The 24795-nt window shown below is 37.5% G+C and overlaps 1 protein-coding gene across 1 annotated transcript in view; it reads left to right on the top strand.

The window, feature by feature from the left end:
* Window positions 1-21678, top strand: part of LOC109030416 (fatty acid synthase) — a 57804-nt gene extending 36126 nt beyond the window's left edge. Inside the window, exons 26-33 of the mRNA XM_072303945.1 lie at window positions 618-997; window positions 2045-2205; window positions 2849-3102; window positions 3370-3607; window positions 4648-4961; window positions 19212-19430; window positions 20114-20344; window positions 20939-21678. Coding sequence (XP_072160046.1) covers window positions 618-997; window positions 2045-2205; window positions 2849-3102; window positions 3370-3607; window positions 4648-4961; window positions 19212-19430; window positions 20114-20344; window positions 20939-21073 — 1932 coding nt within the window. The 3' untranslated portion in view covers window positions 21074-21678. The remainder of the gene's footprint in view (window positions 1-617; window positions 998-2044; window positions 2206-2848; window positions 3103-3369; window positions 3608-4647; window positions 4962-19211; window positions 19431-20113; window positions 20345-20938) is intronic.
* Window positions 21679-24795: the final 3117 nt, after the last annotated feature.

The following is a 24795-nucleotide window of genomic DNA, read 5'->3' as shown; positions in this document are numbered from 1 at the left end:
AATTTAAAGAAAATAAGAAGATCAAAGTCATTTTGGCTCAAAAATGAAACTTTAGTGCAGAATGGAGATGTTGCATGTGTAAGGAATTTGCGATTTGACTACTGATTTTTATGCAAAAGTTCGCGAAAAACACGATGGTGCCACTGGTTTTCTCTGATATCAACTCCCAAGCTCAAAAAAGCTCTCAAGTTGAGGCTAAAATGGGGGGTATATCCCACGCTATCCTGAGAGCTCACCTCTACATCAAGACAAACTCCACATGCAAAGATAGGGAGCCAATACATTAATAGGGATGCCGCGTTTTCAGTTTTAGAGTCCTCAAATAAAGTGGCAGCCCTGTCAATGTATTTCCTCCCTTTCTTCGCATGGAGAGTTTGTCTTGATGTAGAGGTGGACTCTCAGGATAGCGTGGGATATCCCCTCCAATACGCCCTCAACTTTAAGAGCCTTTTTTGAGCTTGGGAGTTGATTTCAGAGAAAACCAGTGGCACCATCGTGTTTCTCGCGAACTTTTACGTAAGATTCAACAGTCAAATCGCAAATTCCTAACGCATGCAACATCCTCATTGTAGTTCCGAGCTGCAAAAGCAGTCCATATGTGTCCTTTCATGTTCCAGATCCCATTATCAAACATCACAAACCATAACAGCGAGGACTTCTACGTTCCGCTGATGTTTGGAACGGGCGGAACAGGAGCCGACATCATCGTGAGCGACTTGCCGCGCAGACAGATGCTCTCAGCCTGGAAATGCATCGGTAAATACGGTTGCTTCATCAACCTCAATGAGGAGACGATGTACCACAATGCGCCCCTACCCATGGGCAGGTTCAATGACAGCAACGGATATTACAGCTTCGAGCTATCTCGAATCTTACGATTGCCGGAGGAGCGAAAAGTTAAGCTTCACGCTAAAGTTAGTGCAAGTATCTTAGCGAGGCGCGCGGTTCGGATGCCTTATCAATCAATGGACCTCAGTGATCTCAGCCTGTTACCAAGGTGAGTGACTCTTCCGTAAAAGTATGTATTCTGAATTTCTGACTCCTTGAGTAAGTGGCTTTCCTTTTTTTTTTTTTTTTTTTTTTTTTTTTTTTTTTTTTTTTTTTTGCTTGCACGAGGACGTAAAGTCCATCGCAAACTTGGAAAAAAACACATTGGATCTAGAGTCCAGACTCTCGAAAACAATGATAAGAAAAAATACTCTTGATTCAATCGGATTTTTGCTTGAATCAAAACGAAATCCGCTTAAATTAAGAGGCTTGGTTCTTGATTTAAGCTAGATTCTGATTGAATCAAGAGTACTTTTTCCTGTCGATGTTTTTAAGAGTCTGGACTATAGATCTAATGTGTTTTTTTTCCAGTGAAGTTTTAAACTTGCCAGGAATTGTCTATTTTTGTGCGGATGGGTATTTGGGCAACTAGGTGCATTTTCTTGTACAAAAATGTAACATTTTTTTTGCAACTGATTGCAGACTGATAACATTCAATATAATTTGCGAAAAAATTCTCTCGATTATGTCTACTAATAAGGAATGAGTTTTTGTGGCAATTTTAGAATGTTCCAATGTCATGACGCCTCTGTGCAAACACTCGATTTTATCAGAAGAAAGCCAGAAATGCAGATTGATCTTATTTAACATAATCTGCGTTTCTCAAATCCGCTTTAAAATTCCGAGACCAGACTTCAATATCTATCAGAAATTGTTGTAAAATACTCTGCAAGCCGTTTTAATATTTGTAGACACTGAACACTTCAAAATATAAATTTACTTTGCGCTTTTACTTTCATATTGTGATAATTTGCCTAAAGTAGGTACAAAAGGCTGAACCTAGCTCTGTAAGAGAACTTATTCTTGCTATCAGAAAATTTGCTTGTAAAAATCCAAAATTTGTTTAATTTGGAGTTATTTTTGACTAATTAAAAAAACAAAAACAAATGAACAGAAAACGAAAAAAAATTGCAAAATTGAACCATCAAATAACACATTATTTTTTTACATGTTTTTGTTCAATATAATTTCCGCCCATTTTGTGTCTATTGTCTAGCTACGTTGAGATGGTAACGGAACAGGGTGGAAAACTGCTGTTAGACGTTGGGAGGAGTTACACAGCCAATACAATCCGAACACCAATTTTAAATGACAGATGTGCGGAGCAGGATGAATGGATCGCTGATACGAAGTTCCAAACCTCCGTCGTCATTTTAGGTGAATTCCTTTAGAAGTGCCACTGAGCATAATATAATTTTAGTACGCATAACGCGCATTCCATTGCCCAAGTCTATCCAGCAAACTCACCTCTCAGTCCAGATGTCCAGATAGATGTTTGCGCAAGATAGTTCCTTTTACAAAAATAAATCCATACGTTGCAATGTACAAGACGAGATACACGCTGAGACTTGAAAAATAGACGCCACGATTATGACAAAGCCTTGATACAACTATTCGCGCTCGACGGATACCCTTATCGCATATCCGAATAATTGAAGGCGTTTTAGGTTCTCTCAAGATCACTGAACAATGGAACTGCATTTTGTGATCAGAAAATTATATTTTAGGCTCATTTTAGAAACGTATGTGGTTTTACTTAATTATTATTTTTATTGTATTTTTGCGCACTTACGGCTTCCTCATTTGTCTCGTTTTTCTACAATTGAGATGAATTTTGCTGTTTTAGCGATTTCTGCGATTTCGTCTAAAAGAGATTGGACGAATTTTAGAAGAATCTCGATTTCGAAAATTTGACACTGCTCTCTCCTCTATCGCGGCAGCTCTGATTCCACTTTTCCCACAGCAATTTAATTCATAATACAGGGCGATACAATCATATTGGTATTTTTTTAAATTGCAGGTTCAAGCGCCGGAAAAGTGGTTAGTTTGGTCGAATGGTTGTTAGAGCGCGAGGTGAAGAATATAGTTCTATCCATCCTGGACGCAAATGATAAAAAAGAAGCAGTTCGAAAAATCCACGAATCCACATCGAAACACGACGCAACCTTACTCATGACGTCAGCAAAAGTAGCCCACACCGTCGCTGGATTAGAGAACATTTTAAACCAAGCCAGAAGATTAGGAAAAATCACGGCTGTGTTCACCGTTTCACTGGTAAAAACTCCTGAGATCTGATTGATTATCAACTTTTATAAATAAGCAGATTTTGGCAGAAGGGAATCAATTTTTCTGGGTCATTTAAGAAAACACATATTTATATAATTTCTTTTGCTAAAATATATAGACCAAAACCAAGGGAAAAATGAAGTCGTTAGTCTATTACTCACTAAAATTTTTGCGTCTGTCATCCCCTCCGTCCCCCATAATTACTTTTATTGCCCGAACCCGGTTTTACTTATACTCTGATTTTTATTTGAACAGGATGAAAATGACAAAATCCTTTCCGGTATTCAGAATATAAGGAAGAACTTGTCCGAAGATTACACTCTGATCAATATACATAAAGACACCGGCAGTTATGAGATTGAAAATGCAGTGACGATCATTTGTGACGACGAATTGGATTGTTCCCCCGTCCTCAGTCAGGTTTTGACCGATCCTAATCAAACGGCAACTTATGTCATTTCTAGTAGACAATCATGCGGAGAAAGCGATGCTGGTAAGAATAATAAACATCCATGGGATCATTGTCTTCTATTCTTCATGGGAGTCGCAAGTAACAAATTCCACGACCAATACTATGATAAATATGGATAGCATGTCTGTGACGCTCCCAAATGTCCTTCGACATTCATTTAGTTTTTATTTCACATGGAACTCCACCATATTGTGAAAACATCAGTGCTTTGAATCGTGCTCTGCTTTATGGAAAATTTAATTCGCTTGTTTTTTACTTTCTTTTTTGTGCATACAGATTGGTTTGTTCAAAAAATATAAACTATTTTTCAAGCTGGACATCTGTCGCAGGCAAATAGTGAAATTAGGCATTTTGTCAAATGCCTAGGCAGATGGTCAAATTTTGACGGTCTACAAAATTTTGTGAATTTATGGCGAAGAGCTCACAATTTTTCACTATTTTTGGAAAAATAACTAATAAAACCTACGAACCTCATTTGTCTCTTCCTCTTCAATTGCCTCTCATATTTTTAAATGTTGAAATTCCAAAAATTCTGTATTTTACGACATGCTGAAAATGTCAAGATCAGTGTCTCTTCAGGAGCTAAAAATTGCTTAAAACACTATTGTGTGTGCACATTTTTACTGAGAATTTTTTCTTGCAGGAGCAGAGAATTATTTTGTCTGAAATTAGGAATAGAAGCAGAATTTCAATCTAAGTTAGAATATTTGACTATGTGCCTAGGCATTTGACAAAATGCCTGATTTTATTATTTGTCTGCGACATATCGACTATGTAAATCCGGTTTGCAACGTGGCAGACTTCTTGTCATACTTTATTTTTTACAGGGAAAACACTCAAATGCAATTATTAGAAACTGCCGTGATTTTTCTTCTCTGTGCGAGGAAAATTCTATGAAAATTGCAACCAATGATGTTGATTTGTTCCTCTTTAAAAAATTGAAATAGGAGCGGAAATTTTCCAACACCGCAAACGAGATACGTGGTTGCAGATTTACACCATCGATATGTATATTAATCCCTTTAGCACGCGCTGACCAGCACGATTTTTTTTTGTCACAGCCCTGAATGTGAAAGAACCGATGGCCGACTATCTACCTTCCTCTTTGCGAGAACTGGAGGATATGGGACATCTCTTATGTCAGAGAGATTTCAAATTAGGAACCCAGACTTCTGCCAAATTTATGCAAACTACATCCCTAGCGGCTGATATGTCAGATCTAAAGCACAGCGAGTCCCTCCCTGTCTTCTTCGTTCCTGCTTTTTGCGAGACACAGCTGAGGCCTTTAATCTCTAAGTGCATTTACCCTTGCTATGTTGCTCACATATGTCCTGATATAATGTCCGTAGAGAACATTGCAGACCAACTTTTCGAGGTTAGAATTTTTATTATTTCTTTTCATGTAAGACTACTACTAACATGCTCCTTTTATGAAGCTCTCGTGCGCTCTGCGACGCCCAACTACCACTGAAAACAATCCTGCCAGAGCTCTTCCACCAAATCGCATCTCCTCATTTACTACCTTACGGCTCCATGAACAGTCCCTGGACATTCTTCAGGCACTGAAGTGGACTTATGACGTAGATTGGTCGGAGTATAAGGCGGAATCGCGCTCGGAATGAAAGAGTACGTGAAATCATAGCAGTCAAAAAACAAGCAGTGAACTCCAACACAATGTGTTGATAAGGCGCGTCATTAACTCGCACATATCAACCCCTTTAGTTTTCATTTACAGAGATTTCAAAACAGGCAAACAGCACAACAAGAGAATTCACGATCCAACACTGCGAGGTCAAAGACGCACCTTGACGAGACCGTGTATTGTGAATGTAGAAAGCTATTCGATCGAATTTAAGTTTTTTGATCTGCCTCAAGCAAAATCTTATCAGATTCTTGAAGAAAAGTGCTACGGAATAATTTAAGCGAAGAGAGGAAAAATTCTGTCGAACTCCTAGAAGATAAAGTCGATTTAAAGGTATTCTGGGGCTAAAATACCCAAATCACCGGTAGTAAAAATCCCGTAATATTATTGAAAAGGAATTGACTCGATATAAATGCAATTGCATTAAAGACGTCTTGATTTTGTTATTTTAAACGTCTTTCCATGCAAAGAAGTTCAACCATGTCGTTGCTTTATTCATTCATGAATTGAAAGTAAGCAATCTACATCCCGAAAATCTACTGATTTGCCGTAAAAAATTGCAGAAACTTGATATACCAGGTCGATGCACCCACTCGTTGAATTTACCAACCAATTTCGTGAGTGCAAATGTGTAAAAATCAATATGCTATAGTCATTTTGGGTGCATTTATTTTTCATGAAACAATAATAATTTCAATCCCGAAAAACCATCAATTTTCCGTATGAAATCGAAAAAATCAAAATGTGTCGACTCCCCGACGTGAAAATTAGATTCTACGTATAATACTTATGTATCGATATGCTGAACAGAAACTATGTGTGGACACAGTCAGAAGCCCGCGGCAACATTAATTCAACAGAAAAACTGTAAAAATTAGATCGGATTTTAGCCGCTTTGCCCGCCTCTCCTCGTTACTTACAACAAACCGTTCTTATACTCATCTCAAAATTTTTCTCAGAGCTTTGGGTTATTATCAGCTTCCATTTAAACTCCGATTCGATGGCCGAATCGGCTGCCAAAAAAGCAAGCCACTGTTGAAGGGTTCTATGAGAAATTCGTGATATTATCGGCTCTCAGAAAGTCACCCCATGTCTAAAATTGGTGGTATAAATGTTTAAGTTCTTAAAATAATCGTATTCAAGAAACTAAGGAATTAAACTATGGAGTCAATTTCTTTTTAATAATATAACGGGATTTACTACCGGTGATTTAGCTATTATAGCCCCAGAATACTTTTAAAGCGGCTTTGCGTTCCAGAATCTCGACGGAATTTTTTTTTTTTTTTTTTTTTTTTTTTTTTTTTTTTTTTTTTTGGCTTAAACGATTCAAGAGACATTGTAGTTAAAAATATAACGATTTTTCGATTTGGACGTATAAAAAATGTTTAACTCGTTCAGGCACACCGTGTATTGTATGGAGTACTGCTGTTATTCGACCGTTGTCTTCAGGTCAAAATTCTTACAAAGAAGCCCCTTGCAAGAGGCGAATTTTTCGTAATTTCTCCCAGTTTTTTCAGCGTTAGGTATATAAATGAATTGCTTGTCAAATTCTGAGGTCAATTATATTTAATTGTAATTTATACTTTCTTTTTTTCCCCTTCATTTTATTTTTCGTATCGAGAAGTCGAGGTTTTGTTGATTTCTTCGGATTTCGATTACTGTAACTTCTCTTCTATTCGGCCGATTTTTATGAATGAGGTCTCTTTTTATTTGTGTTTTAACGGAGAGTAAGGAAAAAATTGCTAAATACACGCGAAACAATTTTTTTTGAAAATTGGACGAATCCTAGCGTGACGGTGAAATGGTTAATGAAGCGTGAGTAATTGGGGTACGGGTATCGGCCGCGTTGGGACCCAAGGCGGCCCAAGGCCCATTGTTCTTCGTGACGCCGACGCAGTGATCAGGAGCGTGGGGACGAGAGGGCTGAGTGGACTCCTGTATGAGCCAGGTTTAGCAAATGGTCTAATGAGTCTCGAGGCTCATCACAGATTGCACTTACCACTATCCTGCTGGCCGCGGCTATCAGAGCAAGGAGTACCAACTTTTGAAAAGGATAACAGTGGTGTGGAGATATGTCAAAGCAACGCACTATGGTCCCAATCCGCTCGGGAGCGCTCAAAAATCGATATTTATGAAATTGGACATTTTTTTTTCGAGTCAAAATTGATGAATATAGTATCTACGGGTCATAAACTACACGTAGTATAACTCAAAAAAATTTCTAGTCACTTTGAAAGTGTCACAAACTGTGCGAATAGTCGGATATGTATTTTCTGACTCGTGAAGTGGCTATTTCTAACAAAGCGTTCGGAGCCTCTCCTGAATCATGAAATGGTCTCTCAGAATTCTTGCTTATACCATTTTGTAGAGGACTCTAAGAGGATTGTAACGCACTAATTACAATTTTTCTCCGAGGCATTCTGATACATTCTACACAAGGTAGAAGTTGGGTACCTATTTTTCATGAAAAAATGCCGATTTTTCCCACGTACTTTCATTTTAAAAAAAAGTCACCAAAGGTCACCTAATGAGACACCCTTAGGGAGCTTCTACACATCCTTGGGAAGCTAAAGTAGAAATATTTCGTGCTTTGGTTTGCTTTTTCTCGAGAAATCGAATTTATTAGGTCTCTAAGTCGGTGGCTAAAATAACGGTATTTAGCAAGTTTAGCCATCGATCAATCTGCAGTCGTCTTAAACTTTTTTGAGGCATGCGACACCTCCAAAAACGTGCTTAAGTAGTCTCTGTGAATCCTTAAGAAGGATTTTAAACCAAAAATTGTTGGTTCTTCTTGCTTTTTGAACGAATTTTGAATCTTTTTCGTACCTGCGTGTTTCCTTCAAAATTCTGTATTACAACCCTGGAAAGCCCCCCCTAGAGAAAATATTACCTCGCAGCGAGCTCGCAGACAGCTCGCAGCATATTTTGGACCTCGCGGTTAGGAAACTCCTCGCAGTTAGGTGATGACCTTGCCAAGACCTCGCAGTGAGGAAGTCGGTTAGGCATGGACCTCGCCGCGAGGTGCTGACAGCTCACGGCGAGGACCTCGCCTCGCCGATAGGTTAGGAGACCTCGCCGATAGGTGAGAGCACCTCGCAGATAGGTGAGAGGACCTCGCAGTTAGGTTGGCTCCTATCCACTGGGTGAGAGTCCTCACAGTAGGTATATTAGCCAGCAGGTAACCTGACCACAGAGGTAAACACAGGTTCAGAGCCTCATTAAAAATTAAGGATCAATTGCAGCATCTAATATATACTGATAAAAATGTTAAAAAAGTTTTTGAATTTGAAAGAAAAATTGTATTTAATTCAAAAGCACATTCCTTGGCTCAAAACAATGTGGGTCAGTGAACTGAAATTGTTCTGTATACCAAAAAAGTGCCTTAAAATTAAACACAATTTTTTATTTATTTATTTTTTTTTTTTTTTTAGAGAAAAAAAAAAAAAAACCTGCCAATCAAAACTTTTTTAACCTTTTTTTTCCGTGAATCCTCTCACAAATGTTCTTATCTATTTTAGCATGCCAAAAAATAAGAATAATCTGTACCTTCTTTGCACATGGTCTTCCAAAATATTCCACACTATGAGGCATTCTTCGCTCCTTGCAAGAATAGACAAATTCCAAGAATTCAAGGATCAGGTAGTGATTTTTAGAAAAATTGCATCGTCACTGGCCTATAAAATTAAAAAAATAATCATCATTCACCAAGGTCACACTCAAAATGAATTGTAAAAATTTCTGAATTTTGATAGTTATAAGTGAATATTTCAAGTTAAACTGACCGATTCTTTTCATTAATTTTAAGCGAGAGCTTTTCCTTCAGCATATCAATCACACATAATGTGCTGTTCCTTCTCCTTCAAGCAGGAAAATACTCATTGGAGGGAGGAATTTCCTTCAAATTTACAATGTCTAATCACTCTAGAACTGTACTCTTTGCATCAACTTTATAGTGAAGGTAAGTGGGCATTTTAAAAGCCCAAATTTAGCATGTCAGCCCTTGCAGTTAAGTCAGTAAGTATACGCATTTTCCTTACTGCTTCTTGATTATGGTCTGATGTTGCAGAACTTTTCAAAGTACTATCCATGAAAATTCAGAGGACAACCAGTTGGTGACCACATACTTTTTCATTTGTTTACATTTTTTCATTTATATTCTTATTTAAATTCAGTGGATAAAATTAAAACATAAATTACAACTGGAAACCAAGAGGTATGTAAAAAAAATTAAAAATGTTAATCACCTTACAAGACTTACTCTGTCCCTTTCTTTTCATGTTGACTCCTATTCTTTTCATGCAACTTTGGCAGGGAACAGTAGGACAGGGTCGCATATTTGGCCTGATCATTGCTAGAGCTTCGGATGGTCCTAACAAATCCTTCAACTTCTGCAGTTCAGTGTCTGGAATCAACATATCAGAGTGAACAAGTGATCCTTTAGATAAATGAAAAGTTTCCTATTTTTTCCATATTTTAACACACATATCAATTGCATATTCATTCAAGTGAATGTGAGGAAAAACAGCTGAAAATTTTCATCCCCCAGACTGAAAAGACGCAGCCACTTACTTTCTACGAGCAGGTCTATGCTGAGAGAAATTTCACGAAATTGCCACATTGGTATGCAGTTAAATCTAGTTTTGCCATGAAATTTATCCTCACATGCAGAGACTATTTGCAGTAGGTAATTATTCTCACACATACAGAGACAACCATCAGCTCGACATGGCCATCATTGCCCTGATAACTCAAGAGACCGTAGATGCATACTCAATTAAAATTCATAAGTGCACACAATCCCTCCATGAGAAAGGAGATAGTAGGTACCTAGAAACAGCAGGGTGAGCTATCCTTACTTCTCCTGGAGCAAAATCCTCCCTACTTATTTTGAAATTGTCATGCCTCAAGGAGAAAAATTCTATTACTTACAGTGCACACTTGTTGTTAGTCCGAAAATGATTCCTCCTCCGTCTCTTCACACATTCCAAAAGGACACATATTAAAGTCTAATTCCAAAGTAGATTTCCACAGGTTTTCTGCTGCATAACTACTTACTTACAATACATGCTTCGCCGTATCACACATTTGAAATGAACCCAGATTCTATTCCAATTTCAAGGATCACAAAACCATCAATTTTATCCTTTTTATCCCTAAGAAATCCCAATAACTTGGACGAAAGAACCTCGATGTAAACAAACCGGCGCGGCACACAAACTAGGTTAGGTGAAGTGAAGTTTACATTTGGTCGGGTAAGTTGCCACATTTTGCCCAAGAAATTCGATTAAATTATTGATATCTGCACGTCTGCACCTATGCGGTTAACCTGTTCAACATAGGCAACGCTGCGCTGATTGAGAGTCAGATGTTCTTTCTCCGCTCAACGTTTTGCGTCATTGTCAAGTTAGCAGAATAATTGTGCAACCTCTGCCGATAAGGGGGGGGGGGGGGTGAGAAGTTCCGACCGCTGGTCTCATTTTAGCCGCTCATCCCTTCAAATGAAAAATTTCATGGAAAATAAAAGCTAGAAATTTCACGTGAAATATTTCATGAAAATCCAGAAATTTATGAAAGATATTGAAAAATGCCGGTTCCTTTCCATGTTTAGTAAAATGTAGAAATTGTAAATTTCTTCTATTTTTGTTTGTTTGAGTGCGGGTTGCATACTCCAGCCCCTGAAAAATATGAAATATTTCACAGCCTCGTGAAATTTCATGAAATGTATCCGTGAAATTTCCAATTTTTCATTTCCTTCTTCCGTTTCATGCCACCCTGGGCCGGGCCACTACTCCATAGAAAGGGAAAAAAACAAAACAATAATTTTCGGAGGGCACTATCTGCCAATGATCTATTACGCTGATAACTTCTAACTGATATCGGTAAGGCGGTCAGTCGGTCACTCTACTTCTATAGTGACCGGTCGGTCAGTGGGTCAATGAAGTTGCCGCAGAGAAAATAGTTTTTTCACTTTTCTTTTTTTGTAGCGCTTTGTTATGAGCACCGGAAAGTTAGGTGAGTGATATTCTGAAAACCCGGGAAAAATTATTCACACCTTTCATCCTTTCATGAGGAGTTATGTGATGGAGGGATGTCCAAATACAGCAGTTACATAGAAAGAGGCACATTAGCGCCAGACGGACTTGGAGCCTGGGAGATTCGTTTAGCCCCGTTGCGGGCTGGGGCTGCCCAGGAAAAACCCTCATGACGAGCGAACGCATTCCGTCGGGTAGGTATTATGTGATGCATCGATTTTCTGAATGATGCCATAAAGACTCCAAAATTTATCGCGTTTCTCTCATAATGTAATTGAGGAGTGATTCCAATAAATTTAAAAACAAATTTAAAAAAAAAAAAAAAAAAAAAAAAACACCCTTGCACTTCGTTTTTGAATTGCATTGAAATTCTGGCACTATATTCAAATATAAACTTTCGCATCAATTTACTTGAATAAATTAGAGCAATACGGGAACCACTATTACTGGTTGATCTAACAGAAAGAACAACTGAGCTATTGGTTTCCCTGGGCAGATAGGTGTTTTTAATGATGAGCCGTTGCCGTTACCTAGTATAACTGCAAACTGCATAATAGACTCAAATCCATATTAAGCGAGTGAAAGCGGCATCAGTGCATTTAATCAGCTGAGAGAGGCGCGAAAGTCCCACGCAGCGGCGTTGCCTCACCGACAAATTCCTTAAGAATAATAGAAAACAGACTGCGTAATAGCGGGCAACCAGATATTTTTTTGATATATTTTACTCACCATCTGGCAATCAAAATTCCATTCGTGTACCATAACATAACCTATGACTCAGTGTGGTGGTCTGCAGTTTGTTTACAATCAACAATGAAGCTTTGCACTTCGAAACAAGTCGGTCATTTTGAGTTCACGAATGACGTTTCCAATGCTCATGCTGGGCATTGGATGTTCTCCCAGTAAAGTGTAAAGTCTCCAAATACGTACTTCACTTCAAATTAATTTTTTTAAATTATAAGGGTTCGAAAAAATGAATGATCATTTAGGTATTCCTTTGTAACCACCACAGTCCTTTTCTTTGATTATTGTCCCAGTTTGATTTTTGTTGACATCTTGAAGTTTTGTGACGTCAGGCGGGTACCACTTTTGCCAGGCGACTACCGAATCTGTAGCGCGCATTTCAAATCTTCGCCTGCTCTCAACAAGATTAGAACAAGATGAGGACGAGAAGCATTGTTTGATAAATGAGATGACGATGAGATATAAATTAGATATAAATGATCCGTCACATTCCTTCCTAGAAATGTGCCTGTTCCAGCTGAATTTAGTTTTTTATTTCTGAATGATGAAAGAATCTCAAAGGATCGAAATATGACTAATTACTAGCTCTGTAGCTTGCAAGATAACGCCCTTACCTGAGTTATGAATTTTTCCAGTATCGTTGAAATATAAGTAGAGTACCTAGTAGCGGCACCCAGTGTCACAGTATGTCATACCTATTTGATGTACCTAGGTAATTCTCATCCAAATAAGAGAAGAATAAATATTTACCTTCATTAACACCAAGTAGACGAAAGTTCCACTGTGAACTTAGTTGGCCAATAAAAATGCAAAAAATGAAGCAATTATTTTTATTTCCTGACTCCAAATGGTAAGAATTATGGTAAGAACTCTAAGGCATAGTAAAAACTGTATTTATCATTCCTCAATAAATACAAGGTTGACTGTTTGCATGGAAATGATAGTACATTAGTTGGCGGCTTATCTATTATTCTAAATTTCAGATTAAGTTGATGAAGGTAGCAGGTTGTTGTCAGCAAGAGCTGTTGATATGAGTATGTAGTTTAGAATGGTCAATTTTTAATTCTGCCAGAGGAGCATCATTAGTATTTAATACAAAACTCTCAGGGGTCTCTGGATACTATGCCACCTCTTATCAAGAATGTTTATGCTAATTTTGTTGCTATGTGGTGATGGGAGAGATAATTTCAAGATTATTTTGGTAAAAGTCGGACAAATATGAGGATGCCAAGTTTATAAGAAAATCTCACAAACCAAAGTGAACATTGTTTCATGCCTCTGCAATTTTCAGCTTCGGGCTAGGTTCTCGCAAGAAGGTCAGCACAACGCGCTGATCAAACTTTTGTGGAATTTCTTGTTAATTTTAGAATGTGTGCCAAAGTCACAGTAAGTATTCCACAAAAATTGCAAATCTGAAAAATCTAGAAAAATAACAAGTACCTCTCAGCCTCCGCGCAATTCGCACCCCTGCTAATAAATGTTGGAGAATAGAGAACACTTTACCCTCAAAACATTACTCGCACTGAGTTTAAACTAATATGTAATTATATGTGTACGATGGTGGATCTGAGCTGTACTTACTTACCAAACTTTGTTGAGCGAAGTTGTTACTTAGGGGAAATTCATTAACTGCTGCCAAGGATTCACAAACTCTGACCTTGATAAATATTTCCGACATATACTTGAGATACAGTCAGATGTTTGGAATTCTGGACATTCAGTTATTGTTCACATACAAAAGAAATTGACTAACAAATACAACCGTTTTATATTTACATAACTGCTCAACAGAACATACCGACAGTTGTGATTAGTTTCTCGACAGCACTCTGATAGCGGTAGGATAGCTAAAGGATCCCTACCCTGCGGCAAAAATGGAGTTGATTGAAATTTTGATTCACATGGTGCTAATGCTGTCAAGACTCAAGACAAAATTACACTCCACGCACAGTCAAAGAGTATTTTGATAAGTAAGATTATCCATTAAGGAAGTTGCACAAATCACAAATCAAACCGAAGGACACGGACAAACCAAGGAGCCAGCCATAGCCAGCTCAGAAACTCGGCAATTCAGTTTCTCTCACTGCAAAAGGTGGAACCATCCAAAGTACCATCAATGTTAAGTTGAAGGGGTGAATTACTTATTTAAAGAGTGCTAAGTCATTTTGGGACTTTTTCGAAGAGATTTAAAGGAAAAAATTGGAAAATGCTCAACTATAAAATGAACGTAAACAATCCGCCATTGTATCAAAGCTGACGCACAAATGAAACAAGCGCTAAACACAAGGGTAAAAAGTACATACGTAAATTGATTTTGTTTTATAAGGAAAATGGTGAAAAAGTTAGGAAATTCATATTGGAAATTGAAGCTTTAAGATATAAAGAACTTCAGATAATTAATACAGTTTATTTAGAAACGGAGTTAAAGAAGGCAAAGTTAAGGAAACTCAGAAGGAACAGGGTATTTTGTAGGAAAGGGTTGGTAGGTTTAGAATTGAATCGACGTATCGACGTATCGAACAGCGACTATCGGTAGTCTCGAAAAACCCCTGTAAAATACACACTAATACAATAAGCGGTTACATCAGATCTTATGGGAGCGCACTCACACATACAAAAAATCGCTTTTTCAAGCGATTTTTTACAAGAGAACAGAGGAGAATCTCACTAGCGATCGAGATTTTTCGAGATTTTACATTGATTAAATAGCCCAGAGTGAAAGGAAAGTTCTCTCCAGTTGATCACTGGGAGAACAAAATTGAGATGATGTTAATGATATGTGAGTGAAAACAGTGATAACAGTGAAAACATGCGAAAATCTGCGTTGGAAGTTGTTATGCAGCTGCATTTTTTATTTTCCTCTAACTTAGTTTATCAGTGATTATTGGATGAAAACCTGTGGAAATCTACTTTGGAATTAGACTTTAATATGTGTCCTTTTGGAATGTGTGAAGAGACGGAGGAGGAATCATTTTCGGACTAACAACAAGTGTGCACTGTAAGTAATAGAATTTTTCTCCTTGAGGCATGACAATTTCAAAATAAGTAGGGAGGATTTTGCTCCAGGAGAAGTAAGGATAGCTCACCCTGCTGTTTCTAGGTACCTACTATCTCCTTTCTCATGGAGGGATTGTGTGCACTTATGAATTTTAATTGAGTATGCATCTACGGTCTCTTGAGTTATCAGGGCAATGATGGCCATGTCGAGCTGATGGTTGTCTCTGTATGTGTGAGAATAATTACCTACTGCAAATAGTCTCTGCATGTGAGGATAAATTTCATGGCAAAACTAGATTTAACTGCATACCAATGTGGCAATTTCGTGAAATTTCTCTCAGCATAGACCTGCTCGTAGAAAGTAAGTGGCTGCGTCTTTTCAGTCTGGGGGATGAAAATTTTCAGCTGTTTTTCCTCACATTCACTTGAATGAATATGCAATTGATATGCGTGTTAAAATATGGAAAAAATAGGAAACTTTTCATTTATCTAAAGGATCACTCGTTCACTCTGATATGTTGATTCCAGACACTGAACTGCAGAAGTTGAAGGATTTGTTAGGACCATCCGAAGTTCTAGCAATGATCAGGCCAAATATGCGACCCTGTCCTACTGTTCCCTGCCAAAGTTGCATGAAAAGAATAGGAGTCAACATGAAAAGAAAGGAACAGAGTAAGTCTTGTAAGGTGATTAACATTTTTAATTTTTTTTACATACCTCTTGGTTTCCAGTTGTAATTTATGTTTTAATTTTATCCACTGAACTTAAATAAGAATATAAATGAAAAAATGTAAACAAATGAAAAAGTATGTGGTCACCAACTGGTTGTCCTCTGAATTTTCATGGATAGTACTTTGAAAAGTTCTGCAACATCAGACCATAATCAAGAAGCAGTAAGGAAAATGCGTATACTTACTGACTTAACTGCAAGGGCTGACATGCTAAATTTGGGCTTTTAAAATGCCCACTTACCTTCACTATAAAGTTGATGCAAAGAGTACAGTTCTAGAGTGATTAGACATTGTAAATTTGAAGGAAATTCCTCCCTCCAATGAGTATTTTCCTGCTTGAAGGAGAAGGAACAGCACATTATGTGTGATTGATATGCTGAAGGAAAAGCTCTCGCTTAAAATTAATGAAAAGAATCGGTCAGTTTAACTTGAAATATTCACTTATAACTATCAAAATTCAGAAATTTTTACAATTCATTTTGAGTGTGACCTTGGTGAATGATGATTATTTTTTTAATTTTATAGGCCAGTGACGATGCAATTTTTCTAAAAATCACTACCTGATCCTTGAATTCTTGGAATTTGTCTATTCTTGCAAGGAGCGAAGAATGCCTCATAGTGTGGAACATTTTGGAAGACCATGTGCAAAGAAGGTACAGATTATTCTTATTTTTTGGCATGCTAAAATAGATAAGAACATTTGTGAGAGGATTCACGGAAAAAAAAGGTTAAAAAAGTTTTGATTGCATTTTTTTTTTCCTAAAAAAAAAAAAAAAATAAATAAATAAAAAATTGTGTTTAATTTTAAGGCACTTTTTTGGTATACAGAACAATTTCAGTTCACTGACCCACATTGTTTTGAGCCAAGGAATGTGCTTTTGAATTAAATACAATTTTTCTTTCAAATTCAAAAACTTTTTTAACATTTTTATCAGTATATATTAGATGCTGCAATTGATCCTTAATTTTTAATGAGGCTCTGAACCTGTGTTTACCTCTGTGGTCAGGTTACCTGCTGGCTAATATACCTACTGTGAGGACTCTCACCCAGTGGATAGGAGCCAACCTAACTGCGAGGTCCTCTCACCTATCTGCGAGGTGCTCTCACCTATCGGCGAGGTCTCCTAACCTATCGGCGAGGCGAGGTCCTCGCCGTGAGCTGTCAGCACCTCGCGGCGAGGTCCATGCCTAACCGACTTCCTCACTGCGAGGTCTTGACAAGGTCATCACCTAACTGCGAGGAGTTTCCTAACCGCGAGGTCCAAAATATGCTGCGAGCTGTCTGCGAGCTCGCTGCGAGGTAATATTTTCTCTAGGGCCTCGAAAAATATTCTGAGACATTTGGCACCTCCAGAGACACTTTTAAGTCGTTTCTACAGATCCTTAGGAAGGCAACCGAACCAAAAATAATTGCCTCCGCCTGCTTTTTCGACCAAATTTGAATTTTTTACGTGACTACGTGTTTGCCCCAGAAAAACTCAATTTTTTGCCCTGAAAAACACCTGTAATTGCAGCCTTAACACGTGCTAAGCAATTTTGCATCTACAGAGACGCCATTATGTAGCTTCTATGAATCTTTTTGAGGTTGACCGTTTCGACAAAAATTTGGTTCCCCCTACTTTTTGAGATTTTTTGAAAAGTTTTCCGTTCCGCAGTTTTATCTTTAAAAATGCTCTTTGCCATCCAAGAAAGTACCTATTGATGTAAAATTCCTTACTCCCCGAATATTTATCCATTGTTGATTGAATTTTCCTTAACGGGACAATATTGCACCCCCCGCTCTTCAACATTGTTATGTACCCGATTTGCGTGTCCCGGCAAATCGACATAAAGAAAAGTCTTCTCTGAAGCATTATTTTAAAATATGAATGAATTTTATATCTATTTCAATTTTTTCAGTTTAGTTATCCTTAAAAAAAAAAAAAAAAAAAAAAAAAATAAATAAATAAATAAATTGGGGGGGGGGGGGGGGTTGTCAAAAAATTAAAACTTCCTTAATTTTGCATGAACTGTACATGTATGTGCAATGAACGCATGGTTTTCATCCAATCTAAGCAAGTATAATAAGCCAACCGTATGGCAGTTTGTGATTTATGTGAAAAAATGACAGTAACTTTTGCAAATGATTTTTAAGGGAAAAACGGAGGTCAAATTCGGATTCAGCGCATCAAAATCATGAGGAAAACATATCTTAAATGTATTTATACTCAAACGGAGAGCCGCTATGATTTTTGATCACTGAAAAGTGAATTGGGACCATAGTGCAACGTTTTGAACAAAACGGAGTGAGTGAAATTCTCATTCAAGGAGTGCCGAACTGGTCAGCCATCCTCGAATCAGTTCGCTTGCTTCCGCTTATATATGCATATTTTAAATCAGCGCGTCGTACTCTTAGGCTTTTTTTAAAAAAACCAAGTAACGTAGACTCTTGGTATTCACTGCACATAAACTAGCGAGCCCAAGAATGAGAAACAACTTTAAATCATAATTATTGACGGATAAATAAACTTTTTACACGCTTTGGAAAATCTCAGAAGTTCGCGGTAGTCACTTTTCGGTAAGGAACTAAGGGACTCGGTTATTGTATCGAGCAGGGTTCGAAACGATCGCAAAGGCGGTATACTACGTATACGCGCCAATAACATAGTGCATGATATTTTCACGAAACAGCTTGTCTGGAATGGGTATGTGCAAAGGAATGTGTTAAAATGAAATTAATTGAAGCTAAATGTTTAACAAAACAGGAAACGGTTGGAAAATTAACGCATTTTTTGTTAACGCTAGTTTAGGTTAGTTTGTTGCCAAGTCATCGATATCTCCTCCCCCTGATGATAAATGAAGTGAATAATGGTCGTGAGTATCAAGAACTTTCCTAACTTTTCTCGAAAAAAATATTAAATTTGGAGAAAGAAGGCAACGCTGGAACGTTCACACGGTGTTAAAACACAACACAGGCCTTTTAAGCTCTATTATTCGATGCCGCGATAATTCTAACGCGACTTCAAATAATCACGCCGAACACGGTGCGGCCGGCGGCGCGGCGTTGAACGTATATTAGCGCCTGCAAGACTTCAGGAATACTTCGCGTATTGCACCAAACAGTGCAGTCGGCGTAAAATTCGCACTAACGGCCACAAGACTGCATGAATACTTCTCGCACTGCGCCAAACGCAGTGCAGTCGGTCAATTGGCGTGAAACGCATATTAGCGCCTATAAGACTGTAGGAATGCTGATGATTTAAAAACTCCAATTTTTGTTTTTTTTTTGTTTTTTTTTTTTGTTTTTTTTTTGTTACAATAGAACAAACGAAAATATTTCGTCAAAATGTTTGATACTTTTATTTGAAATCATTCAGGTGAATTTGCCGAAACTTTTCAGAAAAACTGTGTAATTGTGAATGAGCTAACTATTATGGCTGATCAAATTAAATAATAAATTGGGTCATTTTTCTCAATGCATTGTTTTTCTGTGTTCACAGTCCATCAAGAAAATTCAAAGTGAAGGTCCCTACACGATTGTCAGTGAGACCTGGAGCGGAGGTGTGGCAACGCTTCTAGCAAATCTTTTGACCAACTCTTGCCAAGCAGTTTCCCTCTTTATTCTACAGGGAGTTCCAAAGAAGATGTGCTCTCTGTTACCTCTTGATGAATCTTTGGAAGTTTGCCTGATTAAGTCTCTTTTCGGCCTTATTCAAAAGGTAAGAAAACTGGTGCCGCTTGTTGAAGTCGAACAACGATGCTTTAAATTGATCGTCGATACTGCAGAAAATACTATGCAGAACTTTATACGTGCACTCTAGAAAAAAATATGTTAGTTTGATCGGACTGAAATCAACACTTCCCAGTACTTAATGTTAAAGTGTCTTTAGTGCATAAGAAAATAGACATGTAAATTATTAACTCAAGATTTCATGATTTGACTACTTACTACACTTTTTGTTCAGAGGATAATTACGAGATAAAAAGAATTCGTAATTTTTGGACGGATACGGTATCGTCAAATTTTAAGTTCAGGACATGTCATAACAAACGCACGGTAAAATAAAAAAAATAATTCCAAATTTTGATGCACGTCATGGTAACACGGAAAAAATTAAATTGCTGATTTAACCATTCAATTGCAAAAAAAGTGACTGCAATATTTCAATGTAGATTTTACAACACAAAAATGCTATTTTAACCATCCCCATGGTTTAATTAGCTTACAATAGTGGTTACAGTAGCATTTTTTTGTTGCAAAATCTGCATTGAGACGTTGCAGTCACTGTTATTTAGCAATTGAATTGTCAAAGTAGCTATTTAATTTTTTCCGTGAATGTTTTCTTTTACTAGCCAAGTTGCCACATACCAAAATTATCCCATTTTTTCCCCTCGATTTTAGGAACGTTTGGACCAGTCGCCAGACATAAACGGCACGAAGCGAATTGAAACAGCCCTGCACCTTCTACCAAATGAGTTCAACAAAACATTTGTCATGAGGTCGCTCCAGACCATTCTTAGGAGTTTGCAGTTTGCTAGGAGCCTCTCAAATTGCAATATCTGTCCAGAAAGTAGTTTAATTTTAATTGAAGTCAGTAAATTCTGCAGGCTAACCACTGACGATGTAGAAGAGGTAAGTCGAAAATTGTTGAAGACAATTGAAATTCATATTTTTGCGTTTTACGGAAAGCATAATAAATGAAATGACCTTTAATTGTAGGAAGAGGATAATCGCAAAAATGTATAAAATTTAAATTTTACAAGAACAATCAGATCAATTTTTGCCTATGCCCATGATGATCTCGGTGATTTGACACGTGCATAAATAGGTTAGACAGAGAGTTGCCTATGTACAATGGTCTATAAGCAATTAATATGCATATTAATATAAAATGAAGGTGATTTGTGTAACTTTTTGTGTCTTCCTCTACGACTAAGTCATAATCAGTTCCGATTCCATCGATTTAGATTTATACATACATAAATATGAATAAACAAATAAAATAAAACAGATCAGGATAATTTTCCCCCGACAGACATGGAAATAAAAGCTAATTTGGGCCACTTTTATGCATGACCATGCTCAAATCAAGTGCAACCTTTTTTATTATACTGGCCCTAATGACATTTTATCGTTAATTATCATGTGTGTATCATGCCATATCCTCAAATTTATTTTATTCTCTTTTTTGATCTTGCTCTGACATTTTCATGGTTCTTTCAACAGATTTCAAAAAATGCTCAATTGGTCAAAATCGACTGTGACAACTACAAAGAAATGCTTTCACATGTACGGACTATATCCTTGATTGCAGAGGAGGCACAATTTTCTTGGGGATGCAAATTACTTTCTCAATCATGACCGCAATAACAGACAACTGGATTCAATTATGCAAAATATAACTACTAAAAATGAATGAAGTGAAATTCTATGTACATAGATCCTTTTGATTTAATTCATAGATACACAGTTCCTTTTAACCATGCAAATGAGCCAATGCGCGTTACGAAAACTTCCTTTTAATGGATCAAAACTCTTCGCTGAAAAACGTAAAATGGGCCCAAGATAGGCACCATTAGATTTTCGCCCTCATGTCTTACACTTAGCGATACATTTATGTATATTCAGACATAATTTTGTAAATGCATAGCATTTTCACATGTAACTGAGATTTAATTTTAAACGATTTTTCTAAATTGATTATTATTCAAAGAGAAATAAATACTGAATTGTTGTCTTTTCTTTCCAGCGAGTTTATTCAATTTGCAATCAACGAGTAAACATCTAGAGATGCATCCTTTTCTTTACTTGGAAGTTAGATTGATACCAAATAGCAGGCATATTTGCCAAAGTTGATTATTAAGTTATTTAAAATTATATGAACTAATATTAACACTCAGCCAGTTTATATTGCCGCTTTTTCAATTTAAAGGCTATACATTTTCGTTACACTTTTGCTCCATACCATGTTCCTAACATACTTCTTCTTATTTCGAAAAAAGATTGCAGACTATTTATTTGCTTTCACATTAAATTGCTCGTTTTGGTTTATCCACAAAAGGAAGAAATTAAAAAAAAATTGCAAAGTTGCAAATAGAGGAATGAACTTTTTTGTATCCCACAGTCGGTTATGACAAAATGTGCAATCACACACGCTCTAGAGTGTAATTTTAGCGGTACATGTGATCCTCAACTATCAAGTTTGAGCGATTTTGTTGAAGGCGCTCTGAGCAACTATTGCGGCACAGAGGTATTGCACAGTATTAGATGAAAATGAAGGCGCAGTAATGTATGTAAATTGACTGATAACTTTTCTCACTACGTACAGTCTTACGGATACTACGCATAATCTAACTCTATTCTCTTTAAACGCCTTTCTACGCCATTCAAAGTTCAACGTCACGCACAGATTCCTGCGTAAAACATTTAATAGCGACTGAAGGCACCCGAAACTTTGTCGCTGACAAAAAGACTTGATGTCATTTACACTAAAATGCATATTGAGGGAACACATTTTTTTATCATTAATGGTGTTAGAAAAATACCTACCTACCTCAATTTGCGACGTTGCCTTGTTTTTACGTGTTGCAAGGGAACCTTCTAAGATAATCACACAAACGGCTTTTCCAAAATATATAGTTATTAGTATCTGCAAAGCTCACCTAAAGAAACGCTGCTAATGTATTTAATAGCTGCCTCTGCAACTGCAGTTTGACAGGAAATAAATGCAAACTCTTGGCATAGCCGGGGGAGACTTTGAGCGCTGTTTTTGAGCTTGAAAGTTTTTTTCACAGGACACCCGTGGCTACCATCGTTTTGCTCGCAAAATTTCACTGAAAGAAAAGTATTTTCTTAGCAAATCCTGAAGCCTGCAAGAGCTTCATTGCATATTGCGACTTACAGTCTCATGGCATATTTTGGCAGAATATTTTTCCCGCACAAAGTACATTTGTGGTAATTTTTCCGAATATCGTTGCCGCACTAAATCAGATCTCAAACATCCGCCAACATCGTACAGCAGCTGGGCAGCAACCATGCAACCATGTTCCCTCTTACTTCTTTTTGTTCGTCGTTCACTCATTTTTCTTAAATATGCTTCATACTTTTCTTGATGTTGTCATGTAATACAGAAAATTATTCGTGCGAAAAAGATTTTGTGCGGCAACGATAATCGGAAAAATTATAACAAATGTACTTAGTGTGGAAAAGATTGTCAGCCCATATTTTACAAGTTTCAAGATAATTGACTTTTAATTGCACGATGTTCGTGTTATTTTGATCAATTTGCTCAGCAACGTGTTTTAAAAGATAAATAGTCACCAAATAACTAGTATCAAAGGATGAAATTGCTGTCTCCAAATTCTACAATTACACTTCTGTTCTCTGACCATGGCTAGGCTCGTCAAAGGTTTGGTCGCGTAATGAATGACTCGCAAGGGGGACTCTCAATCATGAGCTCATGAGCACAAGCGCGTGTTTGAAGAAAGCACGCGCACTCTATTCTTTTTATGGTAATTTGGATCGGAACATGAGTGGAAAATATTCAAAGGCGAATTTAAAAAAGTCATTGCTATCGACAGACGATTCGGCCTATAAGGTGTCCAAAAAGTCTTTGACTTCTTCTCCAACTTTTGAATGTACCAAAGACAAGATACCCTCCACTGGTATCTTGGAAATGACGGAAGATTTCACCCTCGGGACTTCAGCATTCAACCGTTGTCATACCTACTAGGTCGATGATTAACAAAGTATTGGGAGTTTCGTTTTGCAAACAAACCAAAGTTTGGGAAATTGGTGTGGCTCATGCCGTAACCCGAAGCTCATCATTCACCTGGTAGGTAGGTCAACAGCCATAAAAAGTGTGATAACTGTTGCCCCCTTATAATGGAGATGTTGCATGTGTAAGGCGATGGTGCCACTGGTTTTCTCTGAAATCATCTCTCAAGCTCAAAAAAAGCTTTCAAAGTGAGACCAAAATGGAGGGAATATCCCACCTTATCCTGAGAGTCCATCTCTACATCAAGACAAACGCTCCATGCAAAGAAAGGGAGCAAATACATTGACAGGGCTGCCAATTTATTTGGGGACTCCAAAACTGACAACGCGGCATCACTGCTAATGTATTTGCTCCCTATCATCGCATGGAGAGTTTGTCTTGATGTAGAGGTGGACTCTCAGGATAGCGTGGGATATCCCCTCCATTTTGGCCTCATTTTGAGAGCTTTTTTTGAGCTTGGGAGATGATTTCAGAGAAAACCAGTGGGACCATCGTTTTTCTCGCGAACTTTTACACAAGAATCAATGGTCAAATCGCAAATCCCTCACACATGCAACATCTCCATTGTCCATGAGGAAATGTTGAATCCCCGAAAGTGAAAGCTTTCACCTGCCGCCAAGAGGCCAGTAGAGGGTCTCTTTCTCTTGTCTCCGGAGTGCACGCACGAGTCAAAATGAAATTTAGTACACTATCAAAGGGCGCACCTTAGGTCAACATTTTCTTATGAGTCCCCCTCCTTTTCGTGATATATCGGTGGAATGATGATGTAATGAAATGTTTTTGACCCGAACCGAAGATAGCTACTATTATTTCTCTCGCGCCATCGTTAATTGTAGGTAAAAATGTCTCTATTTTCAAAATAGCACTTGTGTCGTTTAGAAAATTGAAGAAAACAAGACAATAAAGTGCAAACTCTTTAAAATCTTGGGCGATTTCTGGAGATGATAGCCCGATCAATATTCTCCACCGGTGATTTTAGCAGGGCTTCCCGCCTTGATATGAACTTGGTGAACTTGAAATGGGTGCTCTGAATCATTTGAACTTCAATTTGCATGTAGGAACTATTTCTGGCTCATCCGTAAAAATACGTATGGACTTAGGGAAACAAATGGTACATACGTTGTTTCTGACCTGGGCCAGAAATTGTAGTTTTTAATTTCTAAATGAAGTTCACTTTTGGTGTAGATCAATAATATTTTGAACAATTTAATCCCGGAAGCACTTACACCTATTGAGGTTTTACTATATTTGTACTAAAGTACTTTATATCTAAGAGGTTTGCAGCCTTTTTTGACTGCCTGAGCAA

Source organism: Bemisia tabaci, chromosome 9, assembly GCF_918797505.1.
Source record: "Bemisia tabaci chromosome 9, PGI_BMITA_v3".
Classification (NCBI taxonomy): domain Eukaryota; kingdom Metazoa; phylum Arthropoda; class Insecta; order Hemiptera; family Aleyrodidae; genus Bemisia; species Bemisia tabaci.
Note: the sequence above shows the minus strand (reverse complement) of the source record. Positions and strands in the feature narration are given on the sequence as shown.